The sequence below is a fragment of the Durio zibethinus genome, chromosome 22, assembly GCF_047325235.1.
Source record: "Durio zibethinus cultivar Kanyao isolate XHJ-2024 chromosome 22, ASM4732523v1, whole genome shotgun sequence".
Taxonomy (NCBI): domain Eukaryota; kingdom Viridiplantae; phylum Streptophyta; class Magnoliopsida; order Malvales; family Malvaceae; genus Durio; species Durio zibethinus.
In genome coordinates this window covers 14,954,212-14,964,850 of record NC_143183.1, presented here as the reverse complement: position 1 = coordinate 14,964,850, position 10,639 = coordinate 14,954,212, and the positions used below count along the sequence as shown (strand labels likewise).

The 10,639-nt window shown below is 32.3% G+C and overlaps 2 protein-coding genes across 5 annotated transcripts; both read left to right on the top strand.

Annotated features, from left to right (window-relative positions):
* Positions 1-314: 314 nt before the first annotated feature.
* LOC111307965 (FCS-Like Zinc finger 8-like) lies at positions 315-2,950 on the top strand. Of its 3 annotated transcripts, none has more exons than XM_022906349.2 (4): positions 315-1,216; positions 1,307-2,154; positions 2,523-2,587; positions 2,720-2,950. In XM_022906349.2, exons 2-4 carry the CDS (start codon positions 1,391-1,393, stop codon positions 2,872-2,874), a joined length of 984 nt encoding a protein of 327 aa, XP_022762084.1. In that variant the 5' UTR covers positions 315-1,216; positions 1,307-1,390; the 3' UTR covers positions 2,875-2,950. The 3 variants fall into 3 exon arrangements, with proteins under 3 accessions (XP_022762084.1, XP_022762085.1, XP_022762086.1); XM_022906350.2 differs by having other exon boundaries at positions 2,674-2,950; XM_022906351.2 differs by having other exon boundaries at positions 2,523-2,874.
* Positions 2,951-5,490: 2,540 nt separating this feature from the next.
* On the top strand, positions 5,491-9,707 carry LOC111307964 (folate-biopterin transporter 1, chloroplastic-like). 2 transcript variants are annotated; one of them, XM_022906348.2, is made up of 9 exons: positions 5,491-5,872; positions 5,956-6,194; positions 6,848-6,912; positions 7,017-7,179; positions 7,847-7,995; positions 8,084-8,338; positions 8,431-8,599; positions 8,689-8,781; positions 9,092-9,707. In XM_022906348.2, the coding sequence occupies exons 1-9, from the start codon at positions 5,632-5,634 to the stop codon at positions 9,389-9,391; spliced, it is 1,674 nt and encodes a 557-aa protein (XP_022762083.2). In that variant the 5' UTR covers positions 5,491-5,631; the 3' UTR covers positions 9,392-9,707. The 2 variants fall into 2 exon arrangements, with proteins under 2 accessions (XP_022762083.2, XP_089607921.1); XM_089751795.1 differs by having other exon boundaries at positions 5,505-5,872; positions 9,123-9,312.
* The last annotated feature ends 932 nt before the right edge of the window (positions 9,708-10,639 follow it).

The following is a 10,639-nucleotide window of genomic DNA, read 5'->3' as shown; positions in this document are numbered from 1 at the left end:
ACGAGGCAATCATCGACGCCAAGAAAGAGAGGAGCAATCGAAATTCGACTGAAAAAAAAAATCATAAGCAACGGGAGGAGGAAGAAAATTAAGTACAGAAAATCTTGCATATATATAATATATATATATTTTTTTTGGTAAGAAACTTGCATATTAGGACATAGGAGTTACTGGAGGAGGTGTGGTTTTAGCCAAAGCAAAATAAAAAAAGCTACTGATTCTCATGCACACGCGTCTTTATATTCACGGGACAACTCCTCCAATTAACAAAAGAAGGTTTCTCTTTTATATATTTTTTTTCTCTCACAGTCACTGTGCTTCTCGCATTCTTTTTTTTTTTTTTCCTGTCTTTCCTCTGCAATTCCATGCTTATTTTTCAGCACGGTTGATGGAGAAACTGAAATAGTAGGGTTTCAAAATAAAAAAGCTTAGAAAAATGGTAAACCCATTGAAGAAAAAGAAGGATAGAAAGAAAAAAAACTGATCACCCCACTCTTCAGAATTCACTAGTCCTTTCGTTTTCTTTTTCGGCCTTGTTAGGTACTAAATTTGTATTTGTTTTTTCTTTTATGTGAAGGTTTTTTGTCTATATCTATTGAATCTTTTGTTATAGAAAAAACCAAACTACATTGAAATGAGATAAAAGGAGGTGAAAAAAAAAGAAAAGGAAGAAGCGAAAGCAAAGCCAAAAAAGAAAGCTTTAATACAGAAAACAAAAATACAAAACCTTCTATCTTCTGATTCATTACACGTCTGGTCTCTTTGATGATGACCCGGGAGGGTCTCTATGCATGTCTGTTCTGAAGTCTTCACCAGAGATTCTTGCTAAGAATTTGAGGTAGCAGTAGCCGAGAATCAAGGGAGATAAAAGTGAAGCATTTATTCTTCCTCTTTGTTTTTACTTTTTTTTTTTTTCCTTTTTATGGTTTTGTAGTTCACTGATCAGACATGGAGGCCACAGAGTTCTAGCAGAGAGAGAGAGAGAGAGAGGGGTTTCATGGGGCCTTTGGTTTTGTTTTCTGGTTTCTGGATTTTGTAAAGGTAGTGGTTTTGACTTTGTTGATGATTTGCCCTTGTTTTCCTCATTCTCTAATAGTAACCTCAAAAAAGGAGAAAAAGAAAATCCTTTTTTTCTATCTTTAAAACTCAAAGTTGCCTTCAAAGGTTAATTCTTTCAATCAACAGCAGTTTCTGGGTAAAAATCCAATCTTTGCAGGTGAGTCTCTATCTCTTCTCTGTTAAATTGGTCTTCTCCATGTAATGATTTTATTTTATTTTGTTTATTTTTAATTTCCATTGTTTACAGTTAAACAATAATACCTATTTTGAGACTGATGGACTAAAAGAGATCAAGAGCAAGAATCTGCAAGTAAAGGTTTAGATTTTAATAATGGCAGACTGTGACACTACTCTTCAATCTCCCTCAGACAACAAGGAGCAGAAGAAGCCCATTTCATTTCCTAGGTTGTTTACTGGTTTTACTTTAAAAGCCTTTTCTGATAATACTGAGGCTGTTATGAGTCCAACTTCTATACTTGATAGCAAGCCCTTATCAGCTTTCAAAAACCCCTGGTGGTCAGAATCAAGGACCCCCAAAACCCCAGAACCAGAAACTAGACACAAACTTGACTCTAAAGGGATTAGTCTTGGCATTTTTGATGCTCTCAGAGATGATGATTTAGATTCCAACTTGTCAAAACCTGTCCTGTTTGGTTCACAACTTAGGATCCAAATTCCATCTCTGCCTCCTATTTTTGCTGCAGCAGAATCTCCTAGAACACCTCCTGAGTTTGGTCTCAAGACAAGGAGTTCTCAGTTGAGTTCATTTTCTTCTGGCTTGTCTCCTTCTCCTGTGAGGAAAAACATTGAGACCTTGAATTCTCCTAGGGTCATCCCTGGGAGCCTCTCAGCGACTGAGATGGAACTCTCAGAAGATTATACATGTGTAATATCTCATGGGCCTAATCCGAGAACCACCCATATTTTTGATAATTGCATTGTTGAGAGCTGTTGTGGGGTTGTTGGCTTCTCTTCTTCCAAAAGGGGGAATGGATTTTTGAGTGATAGATCAAGTTACCAATCAGAGAGTTTTCTCAGCTTCTGTTGCACTTGCAAGAAGAATCTTGGTCAGGGAAAAGACATCTACATGTACAGGTTAGCCTCAAGTTTTCCTTTTATGGAATTGTTTTTTGCTCTCTTCTGACATGATTTTGCTTTTTTTGGTATTACTTTATCCTCTCTTGCAGGCCCATATAATATATATATATATATATATATATATATCTGTTTTTTCAGTTTTCTATTGTAAAAAGAATATACTCTTTGATGCAGTATTTGATGAAACTTTGATCCGTCAATAAATTGAGCTTGATTTGAATTGTATTTTTCTTCAATTAAACTTGATTCATTCAAGTTCATCTGTCTCTGGACTAGTAATTTGTGCTTGGTTTCATGTATAGTGGAATAATTTCAAGCTTTATGACTATCAAAATCTAGAATCTCATTTCCATACTGTCTTTCAGAGGGGAGAAAGCATTTTGTAGCAGAGAATGCCGATACCAAGAGATGATGCTCGAGGAAGGAATAGGTAAACTGGAACCTGATGATATCTTCGGGACTTGTTCATGACAGTTGTTCATGTTTTCATTTTGGTCTTTTTTCTTTCCTTTAAAGAGCCAGCCAAAGATAAAGTAAAGCAGCTCAACAACTTTGTTTGCAGACCATCAACAGGTCGAAGGAGTAACAGGCTGTGATATTTGTAGAATTCATTTTCTTGCTAGTGATAATGGGGTGATTGCTGTTGGGTTTTTTGTCCACAGTGTTTGGTTGTCAAAGTTGGTGGCAAATGGCTATGATCATCATTCTGATTTGTGACTTAAAGCATATACGATATATTATCTTTGCTTATATAATCATCTTTTGATTAGGCACTAAGAGCCAATTACTTCAATCGAAGTAGATTCTTTTCTTTTCTTTCTTTTTCTCCTGCTCATATTCATTATTCTTTTTTTTTCTGTGTTATTTTTATACAACCCTGACGTCAGGCTAACCATTTTTAAGGAACAGATCAGTGAATAACTCTGGGTAATAGTTAAGAACAGGATGACAAACAAAAAGAATATAAAATTTTAATAAAAATCAGATTTAGTAAAATTAAAAAATATATTTTATAATTTGTACATTGATATGAATTATAATATATTTGTTATTTATGCGTATTTAACGTAATATATATATTTATATAAACCAATTGACAAATCTAGGAATGGTTCTCCCTTGATAATTTCAAAACAAACAAATAAGGTGTAAATTATAGCCCCCTCTCCACCCCACTTTCAGCTGGGCTGGCCTAGGGAAAAGAAGATTGCCATATGATTTTTGCTAGTTGAAACTTCTCATCAATTATGCATAATTCTCTCCCTTGTGTGAGCAGTAACACAAAGGTAAATAGGGTATATGTCATTTTCTTTAAACTTTGCATAGTAATTACATTAAGAAACTTATTATGTTTTCCAACTTGTATGCCTTTTAGCATGGGAGATAATGGATCAGATTTTATTTAATTTTTTTAAATAATACATAAAATTATGAATTTTTAAAATTTAATCTAAATTCAAACCAAATTTTTATATGATTCAATTCGAACAAAATTCTATTGATTTGGTTTGATTAGATTAATTGATTTTTAAATTTTAATATTTTTAAATAAATTTAGTTATAAAATAATTATTTTTATTTTATAAAATTTAAAAAATATATAAAAATTAATAAAAATATATAATTTGATTTAGTTTGATTTGTTTTAATTTTTCACTTCCTGATCGAAATTTAATATATATATATGTATTAATATCCAAACGAAATCTGAATAAAAAAAAATTAAATCGAACAGAGCCAAATATAATATATATTTAATATTTAAATTTAATTTGAATCAAATAAAAAAATTTGAATTGAACAAAAAATCACGATTTTAAATTAATTTTTGGTTTTTTCAATTTTTTTTTCTCATTCTTACTTTTTAATCTATATTATTTTATGTTTTTCATGTGGTCAAGAATTGATAAACTGAAAATTTATTACTCAAACTGAAAGAAACCTGAAGAATGGAGTGACTACTGCGAACTCCATGTAAATTAGTACTTCTGTTGTGATTCAGGATACAATTTGAATCCAATACAACAGAAAAGTTGGTGATTGCTTCTAAATTTGCAGTTGATTCCTGTGTGATATTGCATCATCTATAACTCACAGAAGTAAAACTTACTACTAAAACTAGAATCGAGAAAGTGTATCAAAAGGGAGAGAAATGATCTTTGGGTACAATTATGATGACCCGAAGTCATCAAAATCAGAAGGACAAGGGCAGACAATGGGGTCCTGCCCTGACCAAGAAGTTGTACCGCCGTGCCCACCACAATCCTTTCACTATGGCGGATCTATTGGCTAGTAGCCATGTGCGAATCAAAAGGTTAGGAACAGTTAGCAGTCAGCACAGGGAAGGGAGAGACCAAGCATGAAACATAACAGAATTTGGGACCATTTTCACTGTAGAATCATCTTCCCTTTTTGTTTTCCCTTCCCGGCTCTTTACTATGCACATGGTACTGGTACTGATGCTTCACCGCACGATTTTTTTATTCTCCCTCTTTTTATTTTTATTTTTATATTTTTACTTTTTGAGAAGGATATTTAGTTTCATTAGTACTTGCGTACTTCACATTGATTTAAAAATTATTACTAGCACTTAATGCATTTGATTTAATAAAAGATATATGTATCTTTTAATATTTTATTTAAATAATAAAATTATGGATTTATTCACTTGCTACATGAATTAAGTTATTGTACTCTTAGGGTGAACATGTCGAATAAAAAAGTGACAGGTGGAAAAGTAACAAGAAAATGAATTTTGAGTGCGTTGAATAGGAAAGAAAGGTGAGAGGAAAGAAAGTAGAAATTATTATTATTTTTTAAATTTATTCACAAATACAAATAATTTTAAATTGGAAAGCAAAACAAAAAAAATGGGAGAGGTGTTAATGAGTGTTGCATTATAAAATTATCCATCACTTTTATTTTTTTTTCTTTTTATTTAATTTTAAAAAGATTATAATAATAAAATCGCATAATTTTTATTTTTTTTATTTTTTGACTTTAGCAAACAATGAATGAAAAAATTATATATATATTTTAATTTTTTTTATCTTTCCATCCAAACAAGAAAGAAAAAACATATATTTTATATTTTCAAATTTTTTCTCTTTTAATTTTTCTATCCATGGTATCAAATAAAATTTTAATTTCATTATCAAAATTTTAATCTGACAACTTTAATTTGTATAAATAAAATTACGCCTCAATCGTGGATCTAAAGATAGTGAGACAACAAAACAAGTTGGCCCAAATAATTTGGGCTGAACCATAGGCACGAAGCCGATGTCTGGCTGCATGTCGACCATATCTTCTTCATAACTCATCTTTCTCCCTGTTGCTAATAATGGTTTACTCATTAAATGAAGTTCTGAAAATGGAAAATTTGAAATCCTTCCAAGGATACTTTTGTAATTTCATGCACAACAATTCCTCTGAACTTTGATGCTTTAATTAAAATAAGGAAAGCCGGATTTAATGGCTCCAAATTCTCTCTCCTCAATCTTAATCTTACCCTCTCAGAATCCAATTTTGTCCTCCATCTCCTTTTCTCCTCTCCCCTCTCACCATCAAATCCGCCACCGTAAAACGATCGCTCCCGTTGCCTTCTCTCACCGCCACAGACTTCGCCGTAAATTTCGCCGGAAAAGAGACGACATGTCCGTTACCCTCTCGCTTTCCTCCATGGAAAACGAGCCGTTTTTAGATTCCAGAAATAGTAAGTTTTATTTTTTCCATTTCTTGAAAAAAGAAAATAAAGAACAACTTGAACTTAATTTTAATTTTATTTTTTCCTTCAAGGTGCTAGAAATGGAGACACTTTAGCGACGGAAATGGAACAAGAGACGAGTACTTCGACGAGTTCGAGGAAGAAGAACAAGTACATCAGCGGCACCGGCAGATTGAAATGTTTCGGCGTCGATTTGTCGCCGGACAATGTGGCAGTTGCTATGGTGTATTTCGTTCAAGGCGTTTTAGGCCTTTCGAGGCTTGCTGTTAGCTTTTACTTGAAAGACGATTTGCATCTTGATCCTGCGGAAGTATGTTTTTTTTTCCTTAATTTTCAAGCTTTTTTTATTGATAATTGGATAATTTGGCACTTGTTTTAGGTTAAGTTAAGCTGAACTTGGCTAATGAGAGCATGATTTTATTATTTATATGAAATGACTGGTGGTAAAATCAGTTTTACGTCTTAGTCATTTGTTCATTTTAATCAAGTATGGTTTTATTTTTGTTCCGTTTACTTTTGCTTCATAGCAAAACTTAAAGATGTAAAATGTTTTGGTTGTTGCTTTTGTTACTTGCAGTTTGTTATCTGCATTTCGCTTGCTCAAAATCGTTAAAAGTAAAAGCAAATGGTAGAATGTAAAATCAGAATTAATTAAAAATGAACAAATGACTTAACATGCAACACTAATTCTAATGCAATTGTTTTATCAAGTAAATTTGTACATATTGTTTCCTGAAAGATTTGCAGTTGTGATTCTAATTTTTTGGAATTTAGTTATAAAAGCAGAAATGTTGAGGATTCAAGCATTGGATTATTTAGCTCTATGACCATGTTAAGTACATGCTTCATTTGATTATTTAGATTAGCTTAAGAAGGGTATTTTAATGAGTTTGTGTTTCATTTTATTGGATATTTATCTTATAATCTTCTTAAAGGACTGACAAGTTATACATGGTTGACTAGACAGCTGTGATATCTGGTTTTTCTGCACTGCCGTGGCTTGTTAAACCACTTTATGGGTTTATTAGGTGCAACTCTGTTAACTGCTTCCTCTTTTTTCTGATTATAGCTGAGCATTTTGAAGTATTTATGTTGTCTTTGGATTTGATTTGAACAACACTTGTTTTTGCAGTGATTCAATCCCACTCTTTGGTTATCGAAGAAGATCATACTTAGTTCTATCAGGGCTTCTTGGTGCTCTCTCATGGAGTTTGATGGCCACCTTTGTTGACAGCAAGTATGGTGCTGCATTCTGCATACTTCTTGGCTCTCTTTCTGTTGCCTTCTCAGATGTTGTAAGTTTCTGCTATTCAGAATTTTTTAACTTATTCACTTACAGATGATTATTTCTATCAAGGGCTTTTTAGGGTTCTATGATTTCTTATAGCTGCACATTTCCTGTGATGCATGTTTTTCCCATGATAATGTTGTTATGTACTCTAAGTTGGTTACATTTGAAGTCAAAGCTTTCTATACAGCCAACATTTTTATAAGAGAAATATTGCATGATCTTCTGCTGATATTTATTAACCTAATCATGAATCAATGTCAAGCTAAGGTGTGCTTGAGAATAAAATAGTAAGTTAATCCGTTTACAAGTCTTAAAGGAGCTGAGCGCCTGAGACTTTCTCTATGCATGCTTGGTTCACATGTAAAGCACAAAAATTCTTAAAAATCTTGATTTAACACATTTTTCAAACCAAACAAAAGAAAATTTTAGCAGCTTTTGAATTAGTTGTGAATTTGATTGTTAGGATGTCTCTTATTATATCAGACATTATTTTTAGTGCATTTTCTCTCTCTCTTGGCAATTCACACATGATTGCATGAGCATGTACATACCTACACTACTCTCAGAAGCATTCTAATTGTTAGTCATAAAAATTTATTTGTTCAGGTATTATCCAATTGATATTCTAGTCATTTTTCTGAAATTATGTTGGAAATTAATGCATGATGTAGGTTGTAGATTCCATGGTTGTGGAGAGGGCTCGTGGTGAGTCACAAAGCATGTCAGGATCTCTTCAGTCTCTATGCTGGGGATCTTCAGCTTTTGGTGGAATTGTGAGCTCCTATTTTAGTGGCTCTCTGGTGGATGCTTATGGTGTGAGGTAATTAAGGTGATTTGTATATGGACATAATTTGCAAGGACAAAAGACAATTCTGGCTAATCATTTTGTTACCAATTTAACGTGTCAGGTTTGTTTTTGGTGTCACTTCATTGCTACCACTGATAACATCTGTTGTTGCTGTTCTTGTGAAAGAACAGCCTGTGCTTGGCCCAGCAAGGGTGCAGAGTATTCTTTTGGGCAATCCTAGCTTTCTTGAAAGCTCAAGAGAGAGTATTATTCAGTTGTGGAATGCTGTTAGACAGTCCAATGTATTTCTTCCCACAGTTTTTATTTTCTTGTGGCAGGCAACACCACAGTCAGATTCTGCCATGTTTTACTTCACGTAAGTTGTATTACTTTGTTTAAATTTCTTTGTTATCAACTGATTTTTATCTTAATTTTCATATCTGCAACAAAAGGTTCCTTTCATTTCAGCACAAATAAACTTGGTTTCACCCCAGAATTTCTAGGACGTGTCAAGCTTGTTACTTCGGTCGCATCACTGGTTGGCGTTGGACTGTATAATGGATTTTTAAAAAATGTTCCATTGCGGAAGATATTTCTTGCCACAACAATTACTGGTACAGCTCTTGGAATGACTCAGGTTTGTGTTTGGATTTACTTTTGCTTAAGATCGGTTGCATATTGTGCTTATAGGCATTTTATTTATATTATATTTTTGTCTTTGTTTAGGTCTTTCTTGTCACTGGATTGAACCGGCAGTTTGGGATAAGTGATGAGTGGTTTGCAATTGGGGATTCTTTGATTCTAACTGTTCTTGGTCAGGTAACTAAAGTTTAATTGTTCCTACGTATTTGCTTTAGCCTGTAATAGAAACAAATGATTTCTGCCAATGGCAACCATTATCTGTACTTGGACAGGCAGGATTCGAGAATATAAAGTGAAATTGATAGGGCTTTTTGAAGTTACTGCCTGGTAGAAGGTTCCTTTTAAGGTTTTCATTTTAAATAAAATTGATGCTGTAACATAAAAGGAATTTCATTAGGTTCAGTTTTAAATGTGGCTTCGATAATTTGAAGCCTTTTTCAGAAGTCACAAACACCAAAATGATTTTTTCTGCACTAAAATGTTGCAGGCTTCTTTCATGCCGGTTCTTGTACTTGCAGCAAAACTATGTCCAGAAGGAATGGAAGCAACACTATTTGCAACTCTGATGTCCATATCAAATGGAGGCAGTGTTGTCGGGGGTCTGATAGGTGCTGGTCTGACCTGGGTATTCGGCATAACCATGGATAAATTTGATAACTTGGCCACCTTGATAATCCTCTGCAATCTCAGTTCATTGTTGCCTTTGCCACTACTTGGTCTCCTTCCCCAGGATGATTCTGACACTGTTTCTAAGGAGAATTTAGATATCGAGATGAAATCTAATTGAATTCTGGCTGTTTGCGTCAGTGTCCAAAAATGTGTCAAATTCTCTCCCACAAATTTCTTTGGAAATCTCCTTTTCATAATGGAAATGTTGGCTATAGATTACTCAATACAGTTTAGAACATAGAGATAAGGGAAAGAGGGAGAGGGAGAGGGAGAGGGAGAGAGCTCTGTAAATATCACGGGTGGGGATCATTGCAAATCCCTGTTGAATGTGATATTGACAAATTCAAAAAAATAAAAAAAGAAACATAGACGATACAACAATTTCATATTGTTCTCGATTGATATTGATAAATGATTTTTGAAGTTGCAGGTTAGTGATGTGTAATTTCTGAAGTAATGAAATCTAGTAATACTCTTTTGATTAAGTTGAACATTTGATGTTAAATAAATGTAAGAATAATAAAGACTAGAATGGTTCTTGCCTGTTCTCGGTCAAAAATTTTTTTATCTTTTTTTTATTTAATTGTAAAATTTACTTAATTAAAACAGAAAAGGCAAAATGTCAAAATAGTCAAATGAGTGTGTATGATATTTCAATTTGTCTCTTTTTTTTATTATTTTACGGATTTTATTTAATTAAAAAACAAAAAAAAAATGAAAAGGGTAAATATGAAAAAGAAAATAAAAAAATAAAAAAAGAGCTTGGGTGTCCATGTAACATCTCTACTAAGCTTAAAATATTAATTCTTTAAATTAAGGTATCAAATAATAATTTTATTTATAAAATATATAAAATATATAAAATAAACTAATAGTAAACATATACTTTTATATAAGGGTAGTAATAAATTAAATTTGATTCGATTTTTTGGATAATGTTAAGTATTATTAATTTAAAATTTTCAAATTTAAACCAACCTTTTATATGATCCAATCCAAACTAAAATTTACTGGTTTGGTTTACTACATCGATTTCTTTGCTATTAATTAAATTTAGGTGATTAGTAAAATATGAAAACTTATTCAGATGAGAATATTTTATATTTCTTTTTTTTTTCAAAGATATATTTCAAATATTTAAATAAAAAATATGAAAACACGTAACAAAAAGGGATGTATTTAAACATATATAAAACCAAATTAGTTTTACATCATCTTATATATTTTTATATTATTTATATTTATTAATCCAATCATTTAATTTTATGCTCTATTCTTCAAGTAAATCATGTATATGGAATATGCCACATGGTGCTTCCTCTTAAATTTTTTTTGTCTTTTCTTTACTTTTTAAGATTTTTTAAAT

What these genes read in the sequence shown, in the direction of transcription:
- LOC111307964 (XM_022906348.2), top strand. Translation starts at nt 5,632, where the DNA reads ATGGCTCCAAATTCTCTCTCCTCAATCTTAATCTTACCCTCTCAGAAT. An exon ending in CTGTTGCCTTCTCAGATGTT is followed by an intron (nt 7,180 to 7,846) that starts GTAAGTTTCTGC and finishes TGCATGATGTAG; the next exon opens with GTTGTAGATTCCATGGTTGT. An exon ending in CAGCTCTTGGAATGACTCAG is followed by an intron (nt 8,600 to 8,688) that starts GTTTGTGTTTGG and finishes GTCTTTGTTTAG; the next exon opens with GTCTTTCTTGTCACTGGATT.
- LOC111307965 (XM_022906349.2), top strand. Translation starts at nt 1,391, where the DNA reads ATGGCAGACTGTGACACTACTCTTCAATCTCCCTCAGACAACAAGGAG. An exon ending in AAAGACATCTACATGTACAG is followed by an intron (nt 2,155 to 2,522) that starts GTTAGCCTCAAG and finishes ACTGTCTTTCAG; the next exon opens with AGGGGAGAAAGCATTTTGTA. An exon ending in GATGCTCGAGGAAGGAATAG is followed by an intron (nt 2,588 to 2,719) that starts GTAAACTGGAAC and finishes CTTTGTTTGCAG; the next exon opens with ACCATCAACAGGTCGAAGGA.